This window comes from Trachemys scripta, chromosome 6, assembly GCF_013100865.1.
Source record: "Trachemys scripta elegans isolate TJP31775 chromosome 6, CAS_Tse_1.0, whole genome shotgun sequence".
NCBI classification, from domain to species: Eukaryota; Metazoa; Chordata; order Testudines; family Emydidae; genus Trachemys; species Trachemys scripta.
The window spans coordinates 94,618,133-94,642,315 of NC_048303.1; the positions used below are offsets into that span (position 1 = coordinate 94,618,133).

The 24,183-nt window shown below is 43.4% G+C and overlaps 1 protein-coding gene across 2 annotated transcripts in view; it reads left to right on the forward strand.

Moving 5' to 3' along the window:
* Nucleotides 1-24,183, forward strand: part of PCSK5 (proprotein convertase subtilisin/kexin type 5) — a 294,987-nt gene that overhangs the window by 20,556 nt on the left and 250,248 nt on the right. For both annotated transcript variants that reach the window (XM_034773743.1, XM_034773745.1), the window contains exon 2: nt 11,552-11,656. In XM_034773743.1, coding sequence (XP_034629634.1) covers nt 11,552-11,656 — 105 coding nt within the window. The remainder of the gene's footprint in view (nt 1-11,551; nt 11,657-24,183) is intronic.

The window sequence follows — 24,183 nt, forward strand, 5'->3', positions numbered from 1 at the left end:
CCACTGATTGAAAAACAAAATTGTACCTTTCCAGTTCAATGTAAATGCCCAGGCAAAATTTCTCCATGCAAATAGCTGAAATACAGTGGAAAATTGCCCAAGGCTGCAAAGGAAGTCAGCAGTGGCATACATTACTTCAATAAGGTGTTATATTTTTCTCTGTTTAAAAAAAAAAGAAGAGAGGGAATTTCAAGGATAAAGGACTTGCTCTGTTTTGGGGGTAAAGCTGATTTATTTAAAACAGAAATAGCGATCTTCCTATTGTAACAGCAGGATGCAGTAATTAATCTTCCTAGTGTTATTCATGCACAAGTAATTCAGAAGAGAATCACCAACCTATCTGTGTTACTAGTTGGCTGAACTCCTTTGTCTCAAGGATCAGGTTCTTTTCAGAAACTGATCAAGAAAACTCACTCACAGCAAAGCTTTTTCTATCTGAGGGGAAGGCAATTAGCTTTTATTTTTGTCTGGAATCAGAGTTATGACCATCCCTAATTTCAACCTATGAGACCAAGAAAAAATGTTTTAAGGGAACACAAACCATTACAAATATCTAAATCACTGGTTTCCCAAACTGCGGTACAAGCCCCCATGGGGGAATACAAGACTGCTCTGGGGGTTAAGGACAGGGGAAGTGACCACTATGCTGCTCAGCCTTGTCTTCACTGAAAAAAAGTATATTTTTTGCCTCTCAGTAACTAATGTATTGAGGTAAAAACACAGTGAAGACAAGGCACTTTCATTTCACCATGAAGTAGACGAAGCAATGGCAACCCCAGGCAATGGCATAGGCCTGCCCTTAATGAGTTTCTCTCAGGATAAAACTAAAATGCCTTGTTTTCAACTGTGTTTTCACTTTGGGGTAGCTCACACTGAATAGTCACTCTGAGGTAAAAAAGCACACCTCTTTTAGCAGTGAAGACATTACCTCAGACTACAGCATAAATGATGAAAAAACAGAGGGAGACTCTGCACTCCAAGAACTGCCACTCTCTCCACTCCTGTCTCTGACAGGCCACCACTAGATTTGGGGGGATGCGTTGAACACCAGGAGAGGGTCAGACAGTGCTAAGCACCCATGCTTTGAAAATCAGATACCTTTAAGGTGTCTCAAATCGGGCACCCAAAAACTGAGGAACCCAAAATTACTAGCCACTTTTTAAAATCTTGGCCTTTATTTTTCTATGTATTTTATTTTATTTTATTTTATATTAGCAATTTGTGGGGATGGAGGAAGGGCTCATTACCATAGTATCTGCATACTTCAGTAATGGAGTTTCCAGGAATGCCATTGAAGTCAAACTCTGATCTTTGGCAGATACTGAGCTGTTATTCTGAGGAATGTCACCATTCAGAGGCACAAATTTTGGAAATGTTGTGTAAACATATTTGTCCCCTACCAGACTGCAGTGCTAGCCTGAAGGGAAAAGGGAATAGGGAAGAGATATGCATTGGCATGTGAGATTACCAGTTGAGCCCAAGTATTAGGCCTGGACTGTATTACAAAGTTAGATAGACATAAGCTGTCTTGTGTCGACCTAGTTGCACATGTTTCTATACTTAAATTTGTCTCCCACCGATCTAAGTGCCCTGTTACGGTAAGGCAGTAACACCACCTATCCAAGCAGTGGGTAGCCATGGCCAATATACTGAGGTCAATGTAGCAAGAGTGTAGACACTGTAGAGTGTAGATTGTGTAGAGTGTAGTTACTTAGATTTACCCTAACAGTCTTCCTATCAGCTGTCCCACAATGCCCAACACTGACAATCGTGAACTCCACTTCCCTGGGGGTCCTGGAGACTGGAAGGCTCCCCTCCCCTTTAAAGCCCTGTGAATTTTTGAAATGCCTTTTCCCGATCGTCTAGCTTGGTGAGCACACCTTGCAGCTAGCTCTCTATTGTTGTGTGCTACTGCTCAGCTGACCATGCCAGCTACTCACTCCAGATATGCGCCAGCTTGGAGTAAACAGGAGATATTGGATCTCCTGGGCCTGAGGAGAGAAGAGGCTGTGCAAGCATAGCTACAGACCAGCCAAAGAAACATGGACAACTATGAGCAGATTGCATGGGGGATGCAGGAGAAGGGATGTGACAGGGATCAGCAGCCATGCCACATGAAAACAAAGGAACTGTGTTAGGCATATCAGAAGGCCAAGGAGGCAAACAGTCAACCTGGTGCTGAGCAACAGACCTGCCGCTTTTACAAAAAGCAGCATGCCATACTTGGCAGAGACCACACTGCCACCCTGCAGACCACCATGGATACCTTTGAGGAGCTGGAGTCACAGGCCAGTGGTGTGAACAGCGAGGCGGAGGATGGGGAAATACATGACCGGGGGATCCAGCTATGGCACAAGCCAGGACCTCTTTGAGACTCCACTGCAGACCAGTCAGTCCCGGCAGTCGAGCATGGACAAGCCTGATGCAGGGGAAGCATCCTCGGGTAAGCATATAAAATTTATTTCCCATTATAGTGATGGCGCCCCCAAGTTAACAGGACGCAACTATCAACTTTTAATTAATTTACTCGTACTAGAAGAAGTACAACAAAAAGAGGCAGCATTGTTATCTGCTTTTCATTCCCCTGTGGAGTTAGGCAAGGAGGAGCCATGCGGAGCAGTTTGTTTATGTACACAGCACTGTCTCTTGAATCCTCCTGAGAGATCTCAATGAAACTTTCATGGAGGTACTCAGCAATCCTTTCCTGAAGGTTTCTAGGGATGGCACCATTGCAGTAGACAAGCTAGCAGCATATGGGCCCTGGCAGCTTTGGGATGCCAGTAGCAGCTGTGCTTTCTCTGCCTTTGTTACCCTTCTGTGGAAAATGGTGCCAGTATTCAGTGTCTTTGCCCTATAGTCATAGTTTTATGCAACTGAACAATTTCTTCCTCATTTCCCTCATCCCTGGTGGGCCACACTCACCATGGCTGGTGCCGTGAGTGGCACAATGCACAAGCACACTGAAGCAGAAGTGTCAAGAGGCATGTTTTGTTTAAAACCTCAGGAGAGCAAGGGAAGGGAGTTCTGAATCTTCACTTTTGCTTTCCATTGTGACTATACCGACAACGGTACCTCTGTGTGTTTTATCTGCAGCTGCTGCCTTTGAAGCCTTGAAGGGTCCCGCGTCCACAGCCATGGAATGCCCGAGCCAGATAAGAAGGAGAAAGAAGAGGACTTGGGATGACATGTTCAGTGAGATCTTGCAAGCCAGTGCTGCATCAGACCATGAGCAAAGGGCCTGGAGGGTGAATACTGCAGACAGCCTGGAGAAGGAAAGACAGGAGAAAGGCCCAGGAGTCCCGGCAAGAAGAGAAGGAGATGCACCAGGACACAATAGAGTTTCTCTGGCAGAAAACACAGATGCTGCAGACTCTTGTGGACCTATGGGTGGACTCTTGTGGGCTCACCTCCCTTTGCAATCACGGAGAACTCCATTACAGTACCTCCCAACTTCCCCCCACCCAAACATTCCATGTAGCATCAGAGGCTGCATCCCTACCCCACCACTCCACCCCGGGGGACATTAAGGACAATCATAGCTTCACATATACTGACGTGATAGAGCAACGGTTGCTGTATATGTAGATAAAAGTAGACATGAATGTTCTTTCCCCTTGTTAAGTTCTGTTCCATTAATGTATTAAGTGTTTACTGTATTTGCGTTTAAATTTCACAGATTTTTCTACGCATTGATTTTGTTACTGAATAAAATTCTGTTATTGGGAAAATAATTTTTATTTGTTCATAACATATGCTACGGAGTGCCTACAAGTCCTGAAAGCAACCAATTACTTGTTACTGCACAGTGTGACACAACTCATAGGATCAGTGACAAACATTGTGTGATAATCATAACTGTGCAGCAAGCACCGCAGAATTCCTAAAGGGCCCCAAAACAGCAGGTCCAGGTAGAGAACAGTACTCCACAGTGCATTACTGTGGCTCACTGTTAATGTGCACTTTCACAGCCTCCCTGAGCTGTATAGCTCCGCACTGAGCTCTTATAATAGCCTTTGTGTCTAGCTGTTCAAACTCAGCAGACTGCCACCTCTACTCTCCACCCTCGCAGCTACTGTTCACCATCTGCCTCACAGATTTTATGCAGGACAGAGCAGGGAGCTATAACCCTTGAGATGTTTTTTTCACTGAGATCCACTGTCATGAGTAAACAATGCCAGTGTCCCTTCAATCTACCAAAAGTGCATTCTACTGTCATTCTGCACCAGCTGAGCTGGTAGTTAAATTTTTCCTTGCTGCTCTCAAGGTGGCTTGTGTATGGCTTCATGAGCCACAGGAGCAAGGAATAGGCTCAGCCCCTCAGGATCACTACTGGCATTTCAACATTGCCAATGGTAATCCACCAGTCAGGGAAAAAAGTCCCTTCTTACAGCGTTCCGAACAGTCCTGTGTTCTTAAAGATGCAAGCGTTATGCATCTTCCCGGACCAGCCAACACTCAGTGAAGTGTCCCCAGTGATCCACCAGTGCTTGCATAACCACAGAAAAATAGCTCTTTCTGTTGATGGACTCTGTAGCAAGATGGTCTGGTGCCAAAATAAGGATATGCATGCTGTCTATCACTCCATCGCAGTTTGGGAACCCCATTGCTGCAAATCCATCCACTACGTCCTGCACATTGCCAAGAATCACAGTCCTGTGTATGAGGAGATGATTAATGACCCTGCATATCTGCATGACAATGGTCCCCACATTGGATTTTCCAGCTCCAAAATGATTTCCACTGACCAGCAGCAATCCGGTATTGTAAGTTTCCACAGTGTTATCACCAATTGCTTCTCCACTGAAAGTGCAGCTCTTATTTTGGTGTCCCTGCGCTGGAGGACTGGGCAAGCTTGGCACACAGTCCCAGGAATGTGACCATGTGCATCCGTAAGTTCTGAAGCCACTGCTCATCATCGCGAGCCTGTATTACAATGCGATCCCACCAGTCGGTGCTTGTTTCTCAGGCCCAGAAGCAATGCTCCATCATCTGCAGCGGCTCCTTGAACTCCACCAACAACTGTGAATTGGTTCTCGCTGTGTCCCACAGCAATCTGCCCTCCAAGAAATCATCATGTTCCCCGCTCATTCAGTTCATCTTGCAGCTTTGCAAATACGGAGGATTTGCTTAAGTGTGCTTGTAACACTTATGACAACAGTGCAGAGCTGTTCAGGCTCCATGCTTTTGTCAGAGATGATGGACAGTGAGGAGGGCTGTGCAGGTTCGTGGGATTTTTTAAAAAAGGCATGAAAATTATGGGCTATAGATGACATTATGGGATGGAAACTGTTGCAAGCTATGAAGTTGACCCCTTGTTCTCAGTCACCCCTGCATGACTCGTTTCAGTTCCAACATGCATTGCCAAAACTTTCCAAAAGAGTGTGCAGGACGGTGGCAGTTGCACATGCACAAGCGATATACTAACTGCAGTGGCTTTATGCCGATTTAACTTGTCGACCAAAGCTTGTAGTGTAGCCAGGGCCTTAAGTATAAAGACAAAATAGCAGCCTCTGCCTATTTTAAGCTGACTGACTGCCGCAATGGTTTTAACTTGCTGCTTCAGTGAAGAACAAGACCAGAGCACCCAGCAATGTCAGGAACAGGGTAGTTTTGTTGTTGTTTTAATCATGGCTGACTGAAATAATTCAAAAAACTCATTTACTCCTCAGGAGCAGGAGGCTGGGCTGCAAAACCAATGGGAGTGGCAGGGAGCTGACATATTTGGAAAGAGGCCTGCTTGTCATTGTTGGAATTTCAGCTTGATTAGTTTCCTGCAGCTGTGATCGTCTCTGTCTCTTCTATTTAAGTTCTTTACTAATTGGCCAGCTTTTTAGTGCCTGAAACTGTACAAAACTGAAAGCAAGTCACTCTTTAAACTTACCGTGCTGAAGCATCTATGGGAAAATGACATGGGGCCTAATACCTTGTAGAATGTTTACTAAATAACACATCATGGGTGAGATTCCCCTTCCTCAGTACAAAACTGGAGTAAATGGGCTTTGTTTGAAGAAGTAGGTGGCAGCTTTGGGTAATTAATCCATATCTTATTCTACAGTCAAATTTCCTGGCAGCTCCGCAGCCCATCCAGGGCTGCTATTCCTGCCCTGGTCTGGTGGATCCACCACTGTGCAGAACTATCAGTAACATCTCACCAAGGTGATAGAAGGCAAGAAGCACAGAGCCTACTTTTGGCACTGGAGAAGCGGCTGCAGTGTGAGTCACTATTGAAGAGTGGTTTGTAGGAAAGAAATTCCCTACTGCATGGTCTGCCTGCTTGGAATGTGAACTGGAGACAGGATTTACGCCTTGGGCAGTTCATACCTCTCCATTGCTATGTGGCTGGATTGTGCAAATTGTACGTGCCACTGAGTAAGTAGCACTGCACAGCTTCACTCTGCCCTAGGAGGGCTAAGGACAAAGTCAGGACCTGCATGATATGCAATGCCTTCCCAGGTTCCCCAGTGCACAGGGAGAGGGCAAAGACTGCACTGTTGTTTAGCATTGTGAAGCCTGTTTTCTCTTGGTGAGTTCAGTCTGTGGAGGGGCCAGTGTGGGAGGGAACTCCTCCATGCCTCCTTATGTATAATTTATATAATATACAATTATAATTAAAAATTACTACAAAATCTTTAAAAAGTTGAAATCAAAAGAACATGTTGTGAATGACCTGAAACCTTATCCAGAATGTTTCCTTCAAAGAATTTTGAAATTTTCAATTTTTGCTCCAATTTGGAACAAAGCCAAATTTCAAAATCCCCAAATCCTTTGTGAAAGAGAACTTCCATCCTCTGCACAGCCCTAGTGATTTGTGTGCCCAAGGCTGCACAGAAGTACCAGTTTCTGCACTCCCCTGGTTGCAGGGACTGTCAGTTGTCTCTGTTACTGAGGCAGAATTTGTACGGTGGAGAATCCTCTCTTCCCTCCCAATTCCCCTGCAACGGCCAAGGAAACTCTGGCCTAAGGATGTCTGTCTACAGATTCAGGCAGTCTACAGCGCATCGCAGATCCCATTCGGCTCACAGGCAGAAGGTTATGTTTGCAACCAGAAGGAGTAGAAACTTCTAGTCTAAATCAAACTTTAAATTCTATGGAAACTGATGGATAAGTCCCTCCCCACCAGGAAATGTTTCCTATTTCCCATTATCAAACCGGCAAGTAACTTTGTCAGCCCTGCTGAGATGCTGCTATACAGGATCAATGGAAATGTTCAGTTGTTGGTGAACCTAGTCATATAGAACAGTCTGGTGAATATATGTAATGCACTCAATATGGCGTTTATCATTCGTCACAAGGTTTCTGAGGACACTCCAAGGTTCAGTTAGGTAGAGGAACTGAGTCACTGTATCCTGAGTTATCCTTATGCTACTTTCAAAGTTAAAGCTGCCTTAGGGAAAATATATTTCAAGAACTAAAGCAGAGGTTTTGCTTTGTTACACAGTAATGACAGTGCGTTGGTTAACTTCTTCAAAGTTCACTCAAATTCTTATCTGTAATAAAGCAGGCAAGACATCCTAATCATAGCAGGGATATATGTATTTGTTTGCATGTACATGTGGTTCCCTATGGTCCAAGGATTTGGAGGCTCTAAGGAAATTCCCATTAAGGTAAAGGAGGGTAATAAAATTTATAATACACTACTGCTTTACTATGAGAAGGCACTGGCTCTCACTGAATAGGAATAAAATTCCATTTCCAAGATTTGGGCTTCTTTGATCCCACTAGTATTTATGAACCTAATCTAGTGTTTCTCAAATGTGGCCACCATGGGCTTTTCTTGCAGCCACAGCCTCCTGGGTGATGGGGGGAGGAGGGGAAGGGAAGGAAGCAGTGGCCCCTCCCTCAGGGCCTCTAGCAGGAGTTGAGCTTAGCCCCCTCTGGAGACACACACACGGGAGGAGCAAGCAGCCAGTTCCCCACCTTCCCAGGGGTGGTGGGGTCAGGCTTCAGCCCGGGGGGGGAGGGGCAGGCAGCAGGCTCCAGCTGCAGGGCTTCGGGTTCTATCTCCAGACTCTGGGGTCTGTCTCTGGGCTCAGGGCTTCAGGGTCTGTCCCCCAGCCACACAGCGGTGGGCTCCAGTCCCGGCCCCTGGCCATGTGGCAGTGGGCTCTGGCCCTGGGCTAACCCCCTTCTCCCATCACCCCAGACCCCCATCCATTCCTCCTATCACCCCAGCCCCGCTGCCTCCCTACCTACCTCACCATTCAGGACTTAATTTGTATCCTGGCATGCCCGGGTTGAGTAAGTCTGCTGTGAAAAGTGATATTTGTATTTCACAGCAGATTAAGGTTATGTCTACATTAGCTCTTTTGTCAATCAGGGGTGTGAACAAAATACCCCCCGACCGACAAAAGTTTCACAGACAGAAGTGCCGGTGTGGACAGCAGTATGTCAGCGGGAGACACTCTCCCACCAGCATAGCCACTGCCGCTCATTAGGGATGGGTTAATTATGCCTACAGGAGAGCTCTCTCCTGTTGACATGGAGCGGCTACATGGGAGACCTTACAGCAGCGCTGCCATGCTGCTGTAAGGTCTGAAGTGTAGACATAGCCTTAGTAGCTAGCTGGGAGGCTGTGAAAAGTGGTATTAACATACAAATATCACTTTTCACAGCAGCAGACTTACTAGCCAGCAAGTCTTTTAAAAACCCAACCAAAAAAGCAAAAGAAAAAACAACAAAAAAGACCAGAAAATGCAAAGCACCTTATCTGTGTTTCTAGTCTGTTTAGATCCAGTAAAGAATAGAAACAGCTGTCCGTTATTTTTATTATTGAGTCTGCAAAAATAAAACCCTACATAAATAAATTCCTATGATTTGGATATGTCTATGTGCATATTTATTTGTTTTTCCTAAAGTTAATTAAGTATTTTAGGAAAAATTGTCAGTGCGAGCAGCAGCAAGAGTTGGTGGCCGCACTCTGAGGCCACTCAAAATGTTGTTTTGAGAACCCCTGACCTAAGCTATGGATTTCTGACAACTGTAGTTATAATTATTTGAAAAGTGATGGTGCTTGGAAGACATGGCCCAGCCTCACAGCACTTACCTCTAGGACGGGGTGGCCAACCTCTGGCTCCAGAGCCACATGCGGCTCTTCAGAAGTTAATATGCGGCTCCTTGTATAGGCACCGACTCTGGGGTTAGAGCTACAGACGCCAACTTTCCAATGTGCTGGGGGTGCTCACTGCTCAACCCCTGGCTCAGCCATAGGCCCTGCCCCACTCCACTCCTTCCCACCCCTTCCCCTGAGCCTGCCGTGCCCTCACTCCTCCCCCTCCCGCCCAGAGCCTTCTGTATGACACAACAGCTGATGGGGAGGGAAGGGAAGGCGCTGATTGACAGGGCTGCTGGTGGGCGGGAGGCGCTGGGAGCAGGGCGGTGGGGAGCTGATGGGGGGGCTACTGATGTATTTTTTTTGCAATGTACATTGATAAATTCTGGCTCCTTCTCAGGCTCAGGTTGGCCACCCCTGCTCTAAGAGCTCAGTTGTGCCTCATTAGCGCAAGCCTATCCTGGGAAGGATTCAGAGGCAGTATACACAATGCCTGGGGAGCACCCCAGCACACAAGGGGAGCCCCATTTCCAGTGGATGCAGCACGTGCTTCCCTCTATGATCAGTCAACCCTGCTGGTTGATGTGTATGTGTTGGGGACGATGTCCTCATCTCCACCTCACCTCTTTACAAGTGGCCAGTACTGCTAACTCAGGGGAATTCAAGGAGTATAGTTGTTGCCAGCCCTCTGCTCTCTTGACCCACACAGTGGTTAGCCACAGCCTACCGCTAAACAGACAAATGCAATGCAGACACATAGAGCACTGGGTAATCTGAAAATGTATGTGGCATAAAACAGTCCAGGTTTTCTCCCTGTCCCTTCCCCCTCCTTCTCCCCCAAATAAATATGACAGATTCTGTGTGTGCAGTTCTGTGCAATGGTGAAATATAGACCTACTTGCTTTGTGACTGCAGTGTGTGTGTGTGTGTGTGTGTGTGTGTGTGTGTGTGTGTGTGTAAACAAGGAGTTACAGTAGAGGCTCATTAATCCACACTAATGAGAGGGAGGCCATAGACGATTAAAGTTGTGTTTAGTGTTGTGGTTTAGTGAATATGCAAAAAACGCAATTAAAGCAATAAACAAACAAGAAATCTCCAGGCTCCTGCATCAAACAAACATACAGCAGAACCTCATAAATCTTCATAAATGGGCCGAGACCTGGCACAAACTGGTAAAGTTTGAATGCTGCCAATGCTGGGGTGAGGACTAGATCTGGCACCACTGATTAGTTTAAAGCACCCTAGCCTTGTTTCTGGCATTGCGAGCATCAGGACAGGGGCTAGGAGATGATGAAGTGTTCTGCATTGTCCTGTAGGCAGCACAGAGCCAGAGACTTTAGTCTTCATGAATCCTAAAACCAGATCCTTGGAGCCCTATTGTGTTTTCCTGCCAGTTCTCCTAGAACCTTAGAGGTTGAACTCTTGAGTTATTTCCTGTATACTTGTCTTTATTAGGGGCTATTAATTCAAAACACAGAATCCATGAGGTTAGATAACTATTCTTCCACCATCTTTTGTGATTTAATTCAGACTTGTTTTCAAAACTAAGCCAAATTTTCTTTCTAAGGTCAAGTGTTTACAATTTTAATAAATATTGTTAAAAATAAACAAACAAACAAACAAAAAAGAGAGTGAGAGATCTGAACACTGTTCATTCAAATAAAGGATCTTTCTATAAGATTTACAACTATTATGACATTTTTTGAAGGCCAAATTTTAAAATGCTTAGGAGAAGCATTTTCCATCGGGTCAAAGATGTTGGGTGTGTGTGGATGTGTGTAAGTAATGTCTTAAAAATCTGGCTATCCATTATAAAACAGGTGTTAATGATTTAAAATTTATTACAAAGATTGGTGCTGGGTAAAACTGACAACATTGCCAGACTATACTGAAGTGGTGGATACAAAGTAATTTGAATTCTGTTATTTAGAAGTTGCCCATTTTGACTTCTCATAACTTGAATAAGCACTTCTAGTAACTGATTAAGAGTTCTGACGTTACTCCTCTCTTTCCCCCCAAAATCATATATTTATATTCCTTGAGAATGGTATGATGCTTAGGACTTTTTTGGGGTAAGTTAATGACATAAATAACCTATTCTGCATTTTATAGTACATTTCCTTGAGCAAACTAGATGGAATGCTTTTTAATAACCATATAGCTATTTGATGATTTTTATACTTGCCATGTGAAGACAGTTTGGATATAGATTGGTATAGAATTACTTAAAATGCTGCATATAAATTAAACATTAAAAAAGGTAGATACAGACAAGCTAAGCAGCTCAATTATAATAGTTGGTTTTGCAGTTGCTGCCTCAAGGACACTCCATCCATTTCATATCATATGTCCTTCTTTTGAAAGATGATCACTGGGGTTCAAGTAACGTTTCAGCACAGCAGGAAATTGCATAATTTATAGTCCTTTAAAAAATGAAAAACAGAAAACTGCTTTTCATAAATTAAATCTCTCTCTTTCTCCCCTGTCTTTTCCTCCCAACAGATTGGAGCACTGAAGGATTATTACCACTTCTATCATAGTAAAACAATTAAAAGGTCAGTTCTCTCAAGTAGAGGTACCCACAGCTTCATTTCAATGGAACCAAAGGTAAGAAAATCCAGCTAGGCAAGCATCTGAGACAAAAGCTTCTGCATTTTTAATTTGAAATGTCATACCAGGAAACATTTGCCTGGATGGCAGCTAACATTACAAGAGCTGATATACTATCTGTTCACCAAGGTACATTAAGATGAAACAAAGACAAATACCATATTATTAACTGATGTGCTATCCTCAGAACATAATGTCCAGTGTTGTTCTTGGGGGAGATGTACTGTAAGAATTTTGTTAATGTACTAATCTTTATGTCATGCCTCGCTAGTTTAAACTCCCAAGAATAACCTTAACAGGCTGCTGTTTCCTTGTCAGCTGCCTTTGCGAATGAAAATGTGCAAAGTAGGATGATATCTCCATGGTTTGGTGGTATTTTTTTGGCTTTTTATGGTCATTTAGTGCAGTAGGGGAATTAAGATTTGCACACTCTTTTCCATGTTCCTTTTAATTAATCCTTATGCCTTATTTTATATTAAAGGACCTTTTTTTATTTGAAATGTGGCATCTCACCCTACATCACATATTTAGTCTTAGTAAATTTTAGATGTTGGGTAACTGAGGGCATTGGGTAATACTGGACAGTCTGTTATAGCATTGCATAATATTTTATCTTATAATTGTGGCTGAGAAAGCATTTTTATTGCAAGCCCCTAATTTCAGTTGTTTTGTAACTTCTCCCCCAAACAACCTTAGAGTTGGAATTTCTGATGTGTTTCCTCAACCAGGAAATGCATGTTTTTTGAAAAGTTTGAGGAAAAATCATTAAGCTTTTTTATTTTATTCAAGTGCGAAAAAAACCTTAGTGTTTTTCAAGAGTTAAGAAATTTTCAGCTACTTTTTTTAGCACTTGGATTATATAAACATGGCATGTTGATCCCCCTTATTGAGAAATTTGTGCTTTACTAACCTTGAAAAAAAGTTGAGTATAAAAATGATCAACAAATAAAAGCAGAATGCTGCACATGAGAGATAAATGTCAGACAATGACAGTGAGTGGTGAATCCTGCCTTCCTAGTGGTGTGAAAGGCTATCTAGGAAGCATAAGTTGGGTAGTTTTGCTGTGCATTGAGGCAAGAACAGCATGTGGGGCATCTACAAAGGAGGTTCTCACACAGTGTGTGGCTAAACTGTCTTCTCTAAGGACTCCATCAACCTTACTGTTCAGGTTGTTTCAGTGATAAACATGGAGAGGGTCAAGGGCAAGGCTGGAGAGTCCAGGAATACTCAGATTCACTGAATAAATACCAAGTGCTCCCCCCCTGCATAGGCAGTAGCGCAAATGGAGTGGAAACCATTTGCATCTTTTAGCAACTGCCCCAGCACATGCGAGTCTTCTGTGGGCACAGAGCTAGTGTAGTTGACTTTGTAGCACAAACACTCTGGCTATACCCAGCTGCTGAATGGTCCCTTGTGGATCACTAGCAACATTCCTAAATTAGAGCAGCCTTGAGCGAAGTATGGGGAAGGGCTAAGGCAGAGCTGAACAAAGAATCAGGGAGACATAACTAGTTCCCTGATGGCCCCTTGCTGCGCCAAGTAGATTTTGGCCACATGCGGGAATCTGCCCCATCAAAAACTACTAATGTACACTTGATTGGTAATCATAACTATGAATTTCTTGATTTTATTTTTTTAAATTATATTACTGTAGCACCTGAAAGCTCCAATCAGGGTTGAGGTCCCATTATGGAATACACTGTACAAACAATGAAGACACATACCCTGTGATGGTGTTTTAGATTCTAAGAGGAGTTTAGGTGAACACTAGGGTTTGTGGACTTTCCACAAACCATTTAAAAGTAGCTTCTTTGTAACTTAAAATCCTCTTCCAAGTGACAAAATAACACACATACTTAATTATACATTTGATTTGAAAACAGTGACATGATTTTAGTACACAAAATGGATGTAAAACTGCATATGTGCCACTCATGATAGGCCCAGCCCTGAAAGCTTCCATTCTTCCTCTTTCTATGGGTATTTTGACTTCAGGATTGGACTACAACATTTTTAAAAATAAAATAAAGATAAAATACTGGGCCCAATTTTAAAGGGGCATTTACTCAACCCCCAGCTTGGTGCTCGGAATTAATTGCAAATAAATCCCACACATTAGTTGGCTAAGTACCTGATTTGTGCTAATTCAATAGCATGACCTCCACTTAGTGGGAATTCAGGAAGTTAATAGTAGTATTTTTGTAGTCTGGTATTTCTAAACTACCTGTGTACATAATGTTGTCGTTGACTGTGTGAACACAAAGGGCCAGATTCCTAGCTGGCATAACTTGGTGTAGCTTTATTGATTTCAATGGAACTATGACACTTTATGCCAGCTGATGTGTGAGTCTCTCTTTCTAGATATTTATGAATGTGGTTATTAATGTCTTAGAAACATATTATCTGATTCAGATTAGGAAGAAACTTCCCTTATGGTCAAATTATCCGTTCAATTCCTTTGAACTCAATGGAGCTGGCCCATTTCCACTAGCCAAGAATCTGGGTTCAGACAATTCATTAATACTGCGCTGTTTGATTTTCCTGTAAGTTGTTCTAACTCTATTATAGTTTGTTCTCAGTTATTTCAGATATACTTGCAGGAACTTCCTTCGGCCTTTGTTTACACTCTGCATAAATTATTAATAGGACGCATATTTTTTAAAATGGCATCTGCGGTTTTATGGGCAGTTACCACGATAGCTTACACAGGTCAGAGAAATGTGTGGACAAAAGGCTAATTTTGCATCTAACTAATTAATTAGTTAAATGTATACGCTGGCTTTGAAGATCTACAGTTTGGGGTTCTCTTTCTCATTTAAACTAAGGCTACTTTACACCATTCTGGAAGTGTAAAAAGGCCTTAAAGTGGGCATCAATTAGAAGTGTATAGAGTACACATTTTGAAAATTTGGCCCAATGTTTACATGAATCCTACTCTATCTTTAAATGAGTGTGTAAACCATATTCAGTATAGTAGAATGTGGTCTGTATATTGATAAATATATTCATTAATGTCTGCAGTGAGCCCTTTGCTCCTCAGCTGAAGAATGTACATTGGCACCACCAACAGAGGATATCAACTAGGTACTTTTAGAGGAGGAGTGGTGAAAGTGAGCACCTGTGGTCACGTGTAGATCTCCAGCACTCTTAATGTAACTTAGCACACTACTCTGCAGAGTGGAGAGGTTCACACATAACTTTCTTCAAAGCAGCACTGCTAGAGTGCGGTTTACTGAGCATGTCATCACCTGTTATATAATAATAATATATGTATCTCATAGAACTGGAAGGGACCCTGAAAGGTTATTGAGTCCAGCTCCCTGCCTTCAATAGCAGGACCAAGTACTGATTTTACCCCAGATCTTTAAGTGGCCCCCTCAAGGATTGAGCTCACAACCCTGGGTTTAGCAGGCCAATGCACAAACCACTGAGCTATCTCTCCCCCCTGTTGCAACTTGCTGTGAAAACTGATAGAAAGATAGGCAGGAGAGAGGCCTAGACCCAAAGCAGGGATCAGTATCATGCACCAAATTAAAGTATTGCCCCAAGTCTATAGTGGGCAGGCAAATGACGAGACAGAACAAAACTCCCTGGCCTTTCTAACGAGCTCCACTCCCACCAACTAACTCTTGCAGGGTTCACTGTAACCCCCTTCTCAGCAGTCGTGGGCTCCTCTGTCATTCCTACACAGACTGCTTTGAAGAGTCCTTTTGGGAATGTTAGTGCGTATGTATGGGGGTGAAGAGTGATCAGAGTCAATCCATGACTAGTGAAGGGTATGGGGAGCTGCAGAGGGTGTTGGGGAGCCTCTCTGTGCTCCCTTATGTGCCTACCTGACTTTCCTTTAGAATCAGGTTGGTGCAGAATTCCCCTATTGAGGAATGAAGCAGGTAAGGCATCCCTCAGTATTTGCCCCAGGACTAGTGTGCCAAGAGAAGGGGATGCTAACGGGAAGGAGAACTGAAAAATGAGTGCGATCTCAGGCCATGTCTACGCTACCATGCTACAGCCACGCTGCTGAAACCCTGTAGTGGTGATGCAGATTACATCAATGGACGGAGTTTTTCCACTCCACTTCCCCGAGCGACAATAGCTAGATCCACGAAAGCATTCTTCTGTTGACCAAGCTTTGTCTACATTGGGGGTTAGGTTGACCTAACTAATTCCTTTGCAATTCTAAGGAAGGGTAGAAGGGAGAACAGCAAAATAGAGACAATGGATTTCAGGAAGGCAGATTTTGGGAAGCTCAGAGAGCTGATAGGTAAGGTCCCATGGGAATCAAGACTGAGGGGAAAAACAACTGAGGAGAGTTGGCAGTTTTTCAAAGGGACACTATTAAGGGCCCAAAAGCAAGCTATTCCGCTGGTTAGGAAAGATAGAAAATGTGGCAAAAGACCACCTTGGCTTAACCACGAGATCTTGCACGATCTAAAAAATAAAAAGGAGTCATATAAAAAATGGAAACTAGGACAGATTACAAAGGATGAATATAGGCAAACAACACAGGAATGCAGGGGCAAGATTAGAAAGGCAAAGGCACAAAATGAGCTCAAACTAGCTACGGGAATAAAAGGAAACAAGAAGACTTTTTATCAATACATTAGAAGCAAGAGGAAGACCAAAGACAGGGTAGGCCCACTGCTTAGTGAAGAGGGAGAAACAGTAACAGGAAACTTGGAAATGGCAGAGATGCTTAATGACTTCTTTGTTTCGGTCTTCACCGAGAAGTCTGAAGGAATGCCTAACATAGTGAATGCTAATGGGAAGGGGGTAGGTTTAGCGGATAAAATAAAAAAAGAACAAGTTAAAAATCACTTAGAAAAGTTAGATGCCTGCAAGTCACCCGGGCCTGATGAAATGCATCCTAGAATACTCAAGGAGCTAATAGAGGAGGTATCTGAGCCTCTAGCTATTATCTTTGGAAAGTCATGGGAGACGGGAGAGATTCCAGAAGACTGGAAAAGGGCAAATATAGTGCCCATCTATAAAAAGGGAAATAAAAACAACCCAGGTAACTACAGACCAGTTAGTTTAACTTCTGTGCCAGGGAAGATAATGGAGCAAGTAATTAAGGAAATCATCTGCAAACACTTGGAAGGTGGTAAGGTGATAGGGAACAGCCAGCATGGATTTGTGAAGAACAAATCATGTCAAACCAATCTGATAGCTTTCTTTGATAGGATAACAAGCCTTGTGGATAAGGGTGAAGCGGTGGATGTGGTATACCTAGACTTTAGTAAGGCATTTGATACGGTCTCGCATGATATTCTTATCGATAAACTAGGCAAATACAAATTAGATGGGGCTACTATAAGGTGGGTGCATAACTGGCTGGATAACCGTACTCAGAGAGTTGTTATTAATGGTTCCCAATCCTGCTGGAAAGGCGTAACGAGTGGGGTTCCGCAGGGGTCTGTTTTGGGACCGGCTCTGTTCAATATCTTCATCAACGACTTAGATATTGGCATAGAAAGTACGCTTATTAAGTTTGCGGATGATACCAAACTGGGAGGGATTGCAACTACTTTGGAGGACAGGGTCATAATTCAAAATGATCTGGACAAATTGGAGAAATGGGCTGAGGTAAACAGGATGAAGTTTAACAAAGACAAATGCAAAGTGCTCCACTTAGGAAGGAAAAATCAATTTCACACATACAGAATGGGAAAAGACTGTCTAGGAAGGAGTACGGCAGAAAGGGATCTAGGGGTTATAGTGGACCACAAGCTAAATATGAGTCAACAGTGTGATGCTGTTGCAAAAAAAGCAAACATGATTCTGGGATGCATTAACAGGTGTGTTGTGAGCAAGACACGAGAAGTCATTCTTCCGCTCTACTCTGCTCTGGTTAGGCCTCAGCTGGAGTATTGTGTCCAGTTCTGGGCACCGCATTTTAAAAAAGATGTCGAGAAATTGGAAAGGGTCCAAAGAAGAGCAACAAGAATGATTAAAGGTCTTGAGAACATGACCTATGAAGGAAGGCTGAAAGAACTGGGTTTGTTTAGTTTGGAAAAGAGAAGACTGAGAGGGGACATGATAGCAGTTTTCAGGTATCTAAAAGGGTGTCATAAGGAGGAGGGAGAGAACTTGTTCACCTTAGCCTCTAAGGATAGAACCAGAAACAATGGGTTTAAACTGCAGCAAGGGAGGTCTAGGTTGGACATTAGGAAAAAGTTCCTAACTGTCAGGGTGGTTAAACACTGGAACAAATTGCCTAGGGAGGTTGTGGAATCTCCGTCTCTGGAGATATTTAAGAGTAGGTTAGATAAATGTCTATCAGGGATGGTCTAGACAGTATTTGGTCCTGCCATGCAGGCAGGGGACTGGACTCGATGACCTCTCGAGGTCCCTTCCAGTCCTATAATCTATGAATCTATGAATCTATAATGCTAGGGTGTGTGGATTTCTCACATCTCTGAGCACTGATGCTAGGTCAACCTAAGTTTTACATGTAGACCCGGCCTCAGTTACACTAGTATCAAACAGGGTGTAAGTAAGATCAGAATTGAGCTCTTCTTGCACCAATGAGATTACAGTTTAAAGTAGATGTCAGTAATGAAGCCCACACAGGAAATTAACCGCACATCACAATAACACACATATATGAAATACACAAGTCTGTATGCAATGAGTGAATTCGTTTTTGGTTATTTTTTAAAAAAATAAACAAAGGGCCAGCATTGAAAGGCACAGAAAATCAGGATCATGGCCTATAATGTGTAACATGCCCCGAAAGTATCTGAAAAATCAAGATAGCATACATGACTGCTGTGTAAGGCTCTGTAGTACAATATTTAACAAAAGAGCTACACTAAAAATCATGTTGGCTAAATAATCTTCCATTAAGAATCTCATATCTGTGCCTTAATTTCAATGATGTAAATACACGCTAAAGTGTGTCCAGTTTTGCCCATCAAGTCCCCAGTGCCCTGCGTGACAAGAGAGATGGAGATTTGAAAAATGAAATGTTGCTCAGAGCAATGCTGCTTAAGTATGAAATTAATCATTCAAGTACCATGTTTTAACTCCATCTGTGAAATCGTCAGTTTACAGATGACGAAGGCATTTACAGTACTAGTGTTTGTGGCCACTGTTTTTAGTCTAAAATCATCTCACCTTTTGATTTTGTTAAACTCCTTTTATATAGTAGTAGTTCAGTTTAATCCATATTAGAATTTTTTCATACTCTGAAAGTTGAAAGTGTTTGAGGCCCAGCCCTTCTTCTATTGAAATCAATAGCAAAGTTTGGATTGACTTCAGTGAAGATAGGATTTGGCTCATGTCGCTGACATTTCACACCGTCACGACCACCTGTTCAGTTCCATTGGTGGCAGCAACATTGGGAGCGCTATTGTATGACATTTAACTTTATTAAGAGCAGATCTATGTGACCTGGTGCTTAAAATGCCACTTTTTGTCAGCACCATGTCTGCACTGGTTCTGCTACCACAGCAGAACTGGTGGTAACAACAGTGACAACTCTTAGCCAAAATGTCTTAGTGTAGACAAGATCTATATGTGCAGAGCTATCCTCTAGGACAGGGGTTCTCAAACTGGGGGTTGGGACCCCTCAGGGGGTCGCGAGGTTATTACATGGGGGGTCACGAGCTGTTAGTCTCCACCCCAAACCCTGCTTTGCCTCCAGCATTTATAATAGTGTTAAATATATTAAAAAGTGTTTTTAATTTATAGGGAGGTCTCACTCAGAGGCTTCCTATGTGAAAGGGGTCACCAGTGCAAAAGTTTGAGCACTAGTGCTCTAGGAGGATCACACAGTGTGACAAAGGTTGGACAGCTGTAAGAGAGTGGTGGAAGGCAGATATACTAGCCATAGAATTATAAAGACTGTTTCCCCTATAAGCTGAAAATGGGTTACCTCCAGTCAATTAGGGACACCCGAGTCCAATTAAGGGCTGCCTGAGACCTTGAAAAACTTTTCCTCCCATGAGAGATGGGGAGGAGAGACCAGGTGCTGCAGGGCTAGTGGCAGCAGGGAGAAAGACTTCTCCAGGGTAGATGGCTGCTCTTCTCTGTACAGGGGACGCTATATAAGAGATTGCCTATTTAGGAAAAGGACTGGCACCCCAGGAACAATAACAAGGCCACCACTGTTTGGGTGAGACTAGGGAAAGGTATTCCCCTTTGTTTTGTGTTGGAACTGGTTTCTTTTTTGTTTTGTTTTGTTTGGCAGAGGGGCACTCCGGAGGCTTGCCTGGAAAATATTGGGAAATAAACCCCCAAATGGGAGAATAAACACCGACCAGGGTGGGACTGACTTACTCCAGCCCCCCACCATCAGAGAGGGAAGCACTGAGCCTCCTGAGATGGAGGAGATGCCTTGCCACAACCCTGTTCTTAACTCTGGCAATATAGCAGGGTGGAAGTTTGTGAGAGGGTAAAGGAAGGAGGAACAGTAGCAGCCACAAATAAATCATCATGTTGCTATGTAGCAGTGTTTGTACCAGTTCAAACTAACAAATAAACAATAAATTAGGCTGACATGGGGTTTAGCTAGCTGAAAGGCTGGGAAAAAGGATGGATTTCACCACAAGATTATGGTTTTGCTTTGGCAAGGATTTCGGCGAAGAAGTTGATTCCTTCTGATTCCTTGGGAATCTTGCCAATAGGAAGAGAGAATGTACTCATCTCTTCTTGATCAGCATGCTTGTTATACATATAGAGGGCGGGTTGGGGGGGGGGTTCCCAATAAAACATGGGATGGTCAGGAAGATGTTCAATTATTTTTGGATTTAATATGCCAGGAGTGAAGTCTTAGGTTGAATTAAAGGGCGGTGGTGGGGAGAGAACACCCAACCCTGCCAATTAGTAAATTAGCATATCACACAGTGAAGGGTCAGCATGAGAATTTCATTACGGGGCTAAAGCCCCAGTCTTTTTAAAAGCGGTGGTTGGGACTTTCAGCTTAGAGCAATTTTGGAGAGGAGTTATTATGGGAAAGTTTGTGTTTAGCATTGACAATGCTAAGTGTAAGTTGTTAAATGTCATTAGTGAACAAAAAGATTTTGTTAGCCAAACAGAATGACAAAGCTGTTCAACCATGAGGCCAGGTGATATCTGTGTGTGTAGCCATAAGCATATGAGCACTCAGAAGACAAAGAATCAATACTAGTGGGTAAATAATGGCTACTGTCCTGCTATCTTCCAAATTTAAAGCTTGATCAGTGAGTTGAAAAGTTGAAATATTATCCTCATGGATGCTGCATTTCATTGAGTCTCAAACTTAAATAATAATATAATATATACCTATCTCATAGAGCTGGAAGGGACCCTGAAAGGTCATTGAGTCCAACTCACTGCCTTCACTAGCAGGACCAATTTTGCCCCACATCCCTAAGTGGCCCCCTCAAGGATTGAGCTCACAACCCTGGGTTTAGCAGCAGGTCAATGCTTAAACCACTGAGCTATCCCTCCCCTCTTGTACCAGTCATGCTTCTTCCTTAACCCTAGTCAGGATCAAGAGGCAGTCTTGCTATTGCTACCCTGGCTAAAGGATCCTGCTGCTGGGTGAAATTAGATCATGAATTGGTTACTGACTTACAGTGTACAAGAGAGCATAGAAAGATTTCATGTTCATACCTGCTTCCTGAGTATTCAACAGTTTGATATGAACATGGACAAACTAATACATAATACTTGTTACAAGTTAAATTCTATTATAATTACTGTCGTTATAAACAAGGTGTTAGGATGTTATAAAGTGTGAGCAAGAAGGGTTTTTCCCCTTCGTTATAGTTTGTGAGTGAAATTGGTGCTTATGAAAAGTGACTCATCTTCACACTAGTTTAAACCAGGTTCTTCATTCACCCAGCTTTGCCATTGGAGCTCAATCCTGATCTTCAAACCTCCCTATGAGTCCTGGGCCCCTCAAGCAGAAACTAGCAGTGATGGTGTGATTTTGTGTTATGAATGAATGGGGTCTGTATGAGATCACCATATGCACTTTTACTTGTGACCCAATATGGGCTAGACTGTAATCTTCCAATCTGCCCAGAGTGAGGGCAAAGCATAGTTGCACCGTCCAGAGCAGGAACTGAATTGTGAGTCACGACCCTTGTCCTGGAACGACTTTCTTCTGGCTCTGCACCAGCTTAGTTGTGCCTATCAATGTGTTGGAGAGGGTGAAGTGAACACACTTTGTCCCTGCCTGCACATTCTCTTTCCACTTGATGGGACAGGGACTAGTGACCCAGAGGCAGCTGCTCTTCCCCTCACAGAAACCCGTGGATAGCCTGTGTAATGGAGTTGGGCAGCTCACAATAGAACCCTCTGGGATTGGAACCTGAAGCACTCCAAAGGTGACAGGCTAGTGCTATTGCATCATCTAACCCTTGAATGCAAATATATTTTGAATTATCAGTGATACGTCCTTTGGGCCAAATTACAATATCAATGGGGTAACTAGGGCTGGTGCTTCCATTTAGGCGACCTAGGCGGTCGCCTAGGGCACCAGGATTTGGGGGGGCAGCATTTTGCCACACTTGGCGGCAATTTGGCGCGGGGGGTCCTTCCGCGCTCCGGGTCTTTGGCGGCAATTCTGTGGCGGGTCCTTCACTCGCTCCAGGACCCGCCGCCGAACTGCCCCGAAGACCAGGAGCGCGGAAGGCCCCCCCCCCCATCGCAGAATTGACGACGACGACCAGGAGCGCGGAAGGACCTCCGCCTAGGGTGCCAAAAACCCTGGCGCCGCTCCTGGGAGTAACATATAGCTATTTTTCATCAATAAAATTTTAATGCATAAATGGCAATTCCTATTTGTTTATCTGTATTGCATAGACATCTTTGACAAAGTTAATTATAATGTTAACTGGACTGTGGTTTATTAATAAAAATAAATACTTTGTTAATATCTAATTCCACTACATTCAGAAAAATCCTCATTTTTTTCTATTAATGCAAACAAGCAAAGAAACACAACCTCAGAAATAATCACTAGAGCTACCCAATGAAATTATTTTTTTGATGTTTCCTGCTAAAAAGTGGAGCTCAGTCAGCCTGCCCTGCCACACCTGTAAGAGTTGTTAGACTTGGTGGTAGGAGCTTAAAAAGAGAAAACAAAACACATCACAGTTGGTGGCAGACCAGAGGGGACAAAACTCCAGTCCTCAGCTTCTGGGGAAAGGGATGGCTAAAGGCAGGAATGCCTCACACAGCCACTGCCCAAGAGCCTTTCCCTGAAGGAAGGGAGGGCCTGATGCTGATCCACCTTTGATGGGACCATGTTAGCATGTGAGCCTTGTTGGGACCACAGCTTAACAGAAGCATTCTGAAGGACGAGAGCCTTACTGCACTTGTGGGACAATTCATTTGTGTTACTTTATTTTCATGTTCATTGAGAACCCCAGAAGGGGCAGACTGTCACGGGCTCAGTTGGATGGTGGAGCCTCTTACAACTGCTCTGGCATGGTGGAAAACCTGGACATAGGAGTGCGGAGTGCTATGGCTGCAGGGGCCTGACTCAGGTCTGGTGGGGAAGGAACCCAGAGACACTGACACAGAGGTTATTTGCCCTCCCCTCCTTATTTATCTGGATCTTAGAAAGCAACATTGTAATTCAGAAAATTCCAGTTATCTATTTGCCATGTAATTTTTAGATCTCCTTTGCAATTACAATCTCATTGATAATTGTTAGGCAAAAAAATGGAGATTAGTCTGAAGGTTTTAACTGGCTCACTTTGTAGTTAGTGTAACAAATGGCTTGGGAAATGGAGACACATGTATTCAGTAGGATTGCCTTCTCTTGCTATTTCTTCACAGCGTTTTTCTTTTAAGCTTGCTATGATACTGGCTGGAAGGATGGAGGATCACTTGATCACTTGATGGCAAGGTTGGCTAGAGACACTGCCCTGCACTATGGGGTGGAAAAAGTAATTATAGCCCCTTGTCCATTTTATCCGGTTATCACAGCATCTTGGAAACCCAAGGTCTGAACAACTGGCAGGTATCACATTCCAGCATGTAACAGAGTTGCTGAAGCAGCTGAAGGCTGATTAAGTTCTTTGGGCTTTATGATGAATGAGAATTATGACAGCTTTTTGGGGGATCTTCAGGAGGCTGGTGATATGGTCTACTGTGACTGTTGAGATCAGAACATTTAAAAACATCTAGGTTATATACGGGTCTCTGTAGCATCATGGCAGGAGTTTGACATAAGTAGGTGTTCTTGAAAATCATCATTAGGCACCTCATTACTTTTGAAAACCTGGCTTTCTCTAACGTTGGGGGAGAATTCTCCCAGTGACTCTGCATGAAATGTGCCAGTGTACAGGAAAACTGATGTTGTTTCTAACTGCAAGCCAGTAGTCAAACCCACCTGGAATCTAGAAATAAAGCTGTTTTTTGTCTGGTTCCTGGATGACCGTCATCAGTGAGAAGGATCTGCAGCTGGGATTTTTTTTAAATTCATTGAAAAGAATCCAGCTCATCTCCCAATCGGAGTCAAAACTCTTAGGCCTTGGCTACACTGGCGCTGTACAGCGCTGCAACTTGCTGCGCTCAGGGGTGTG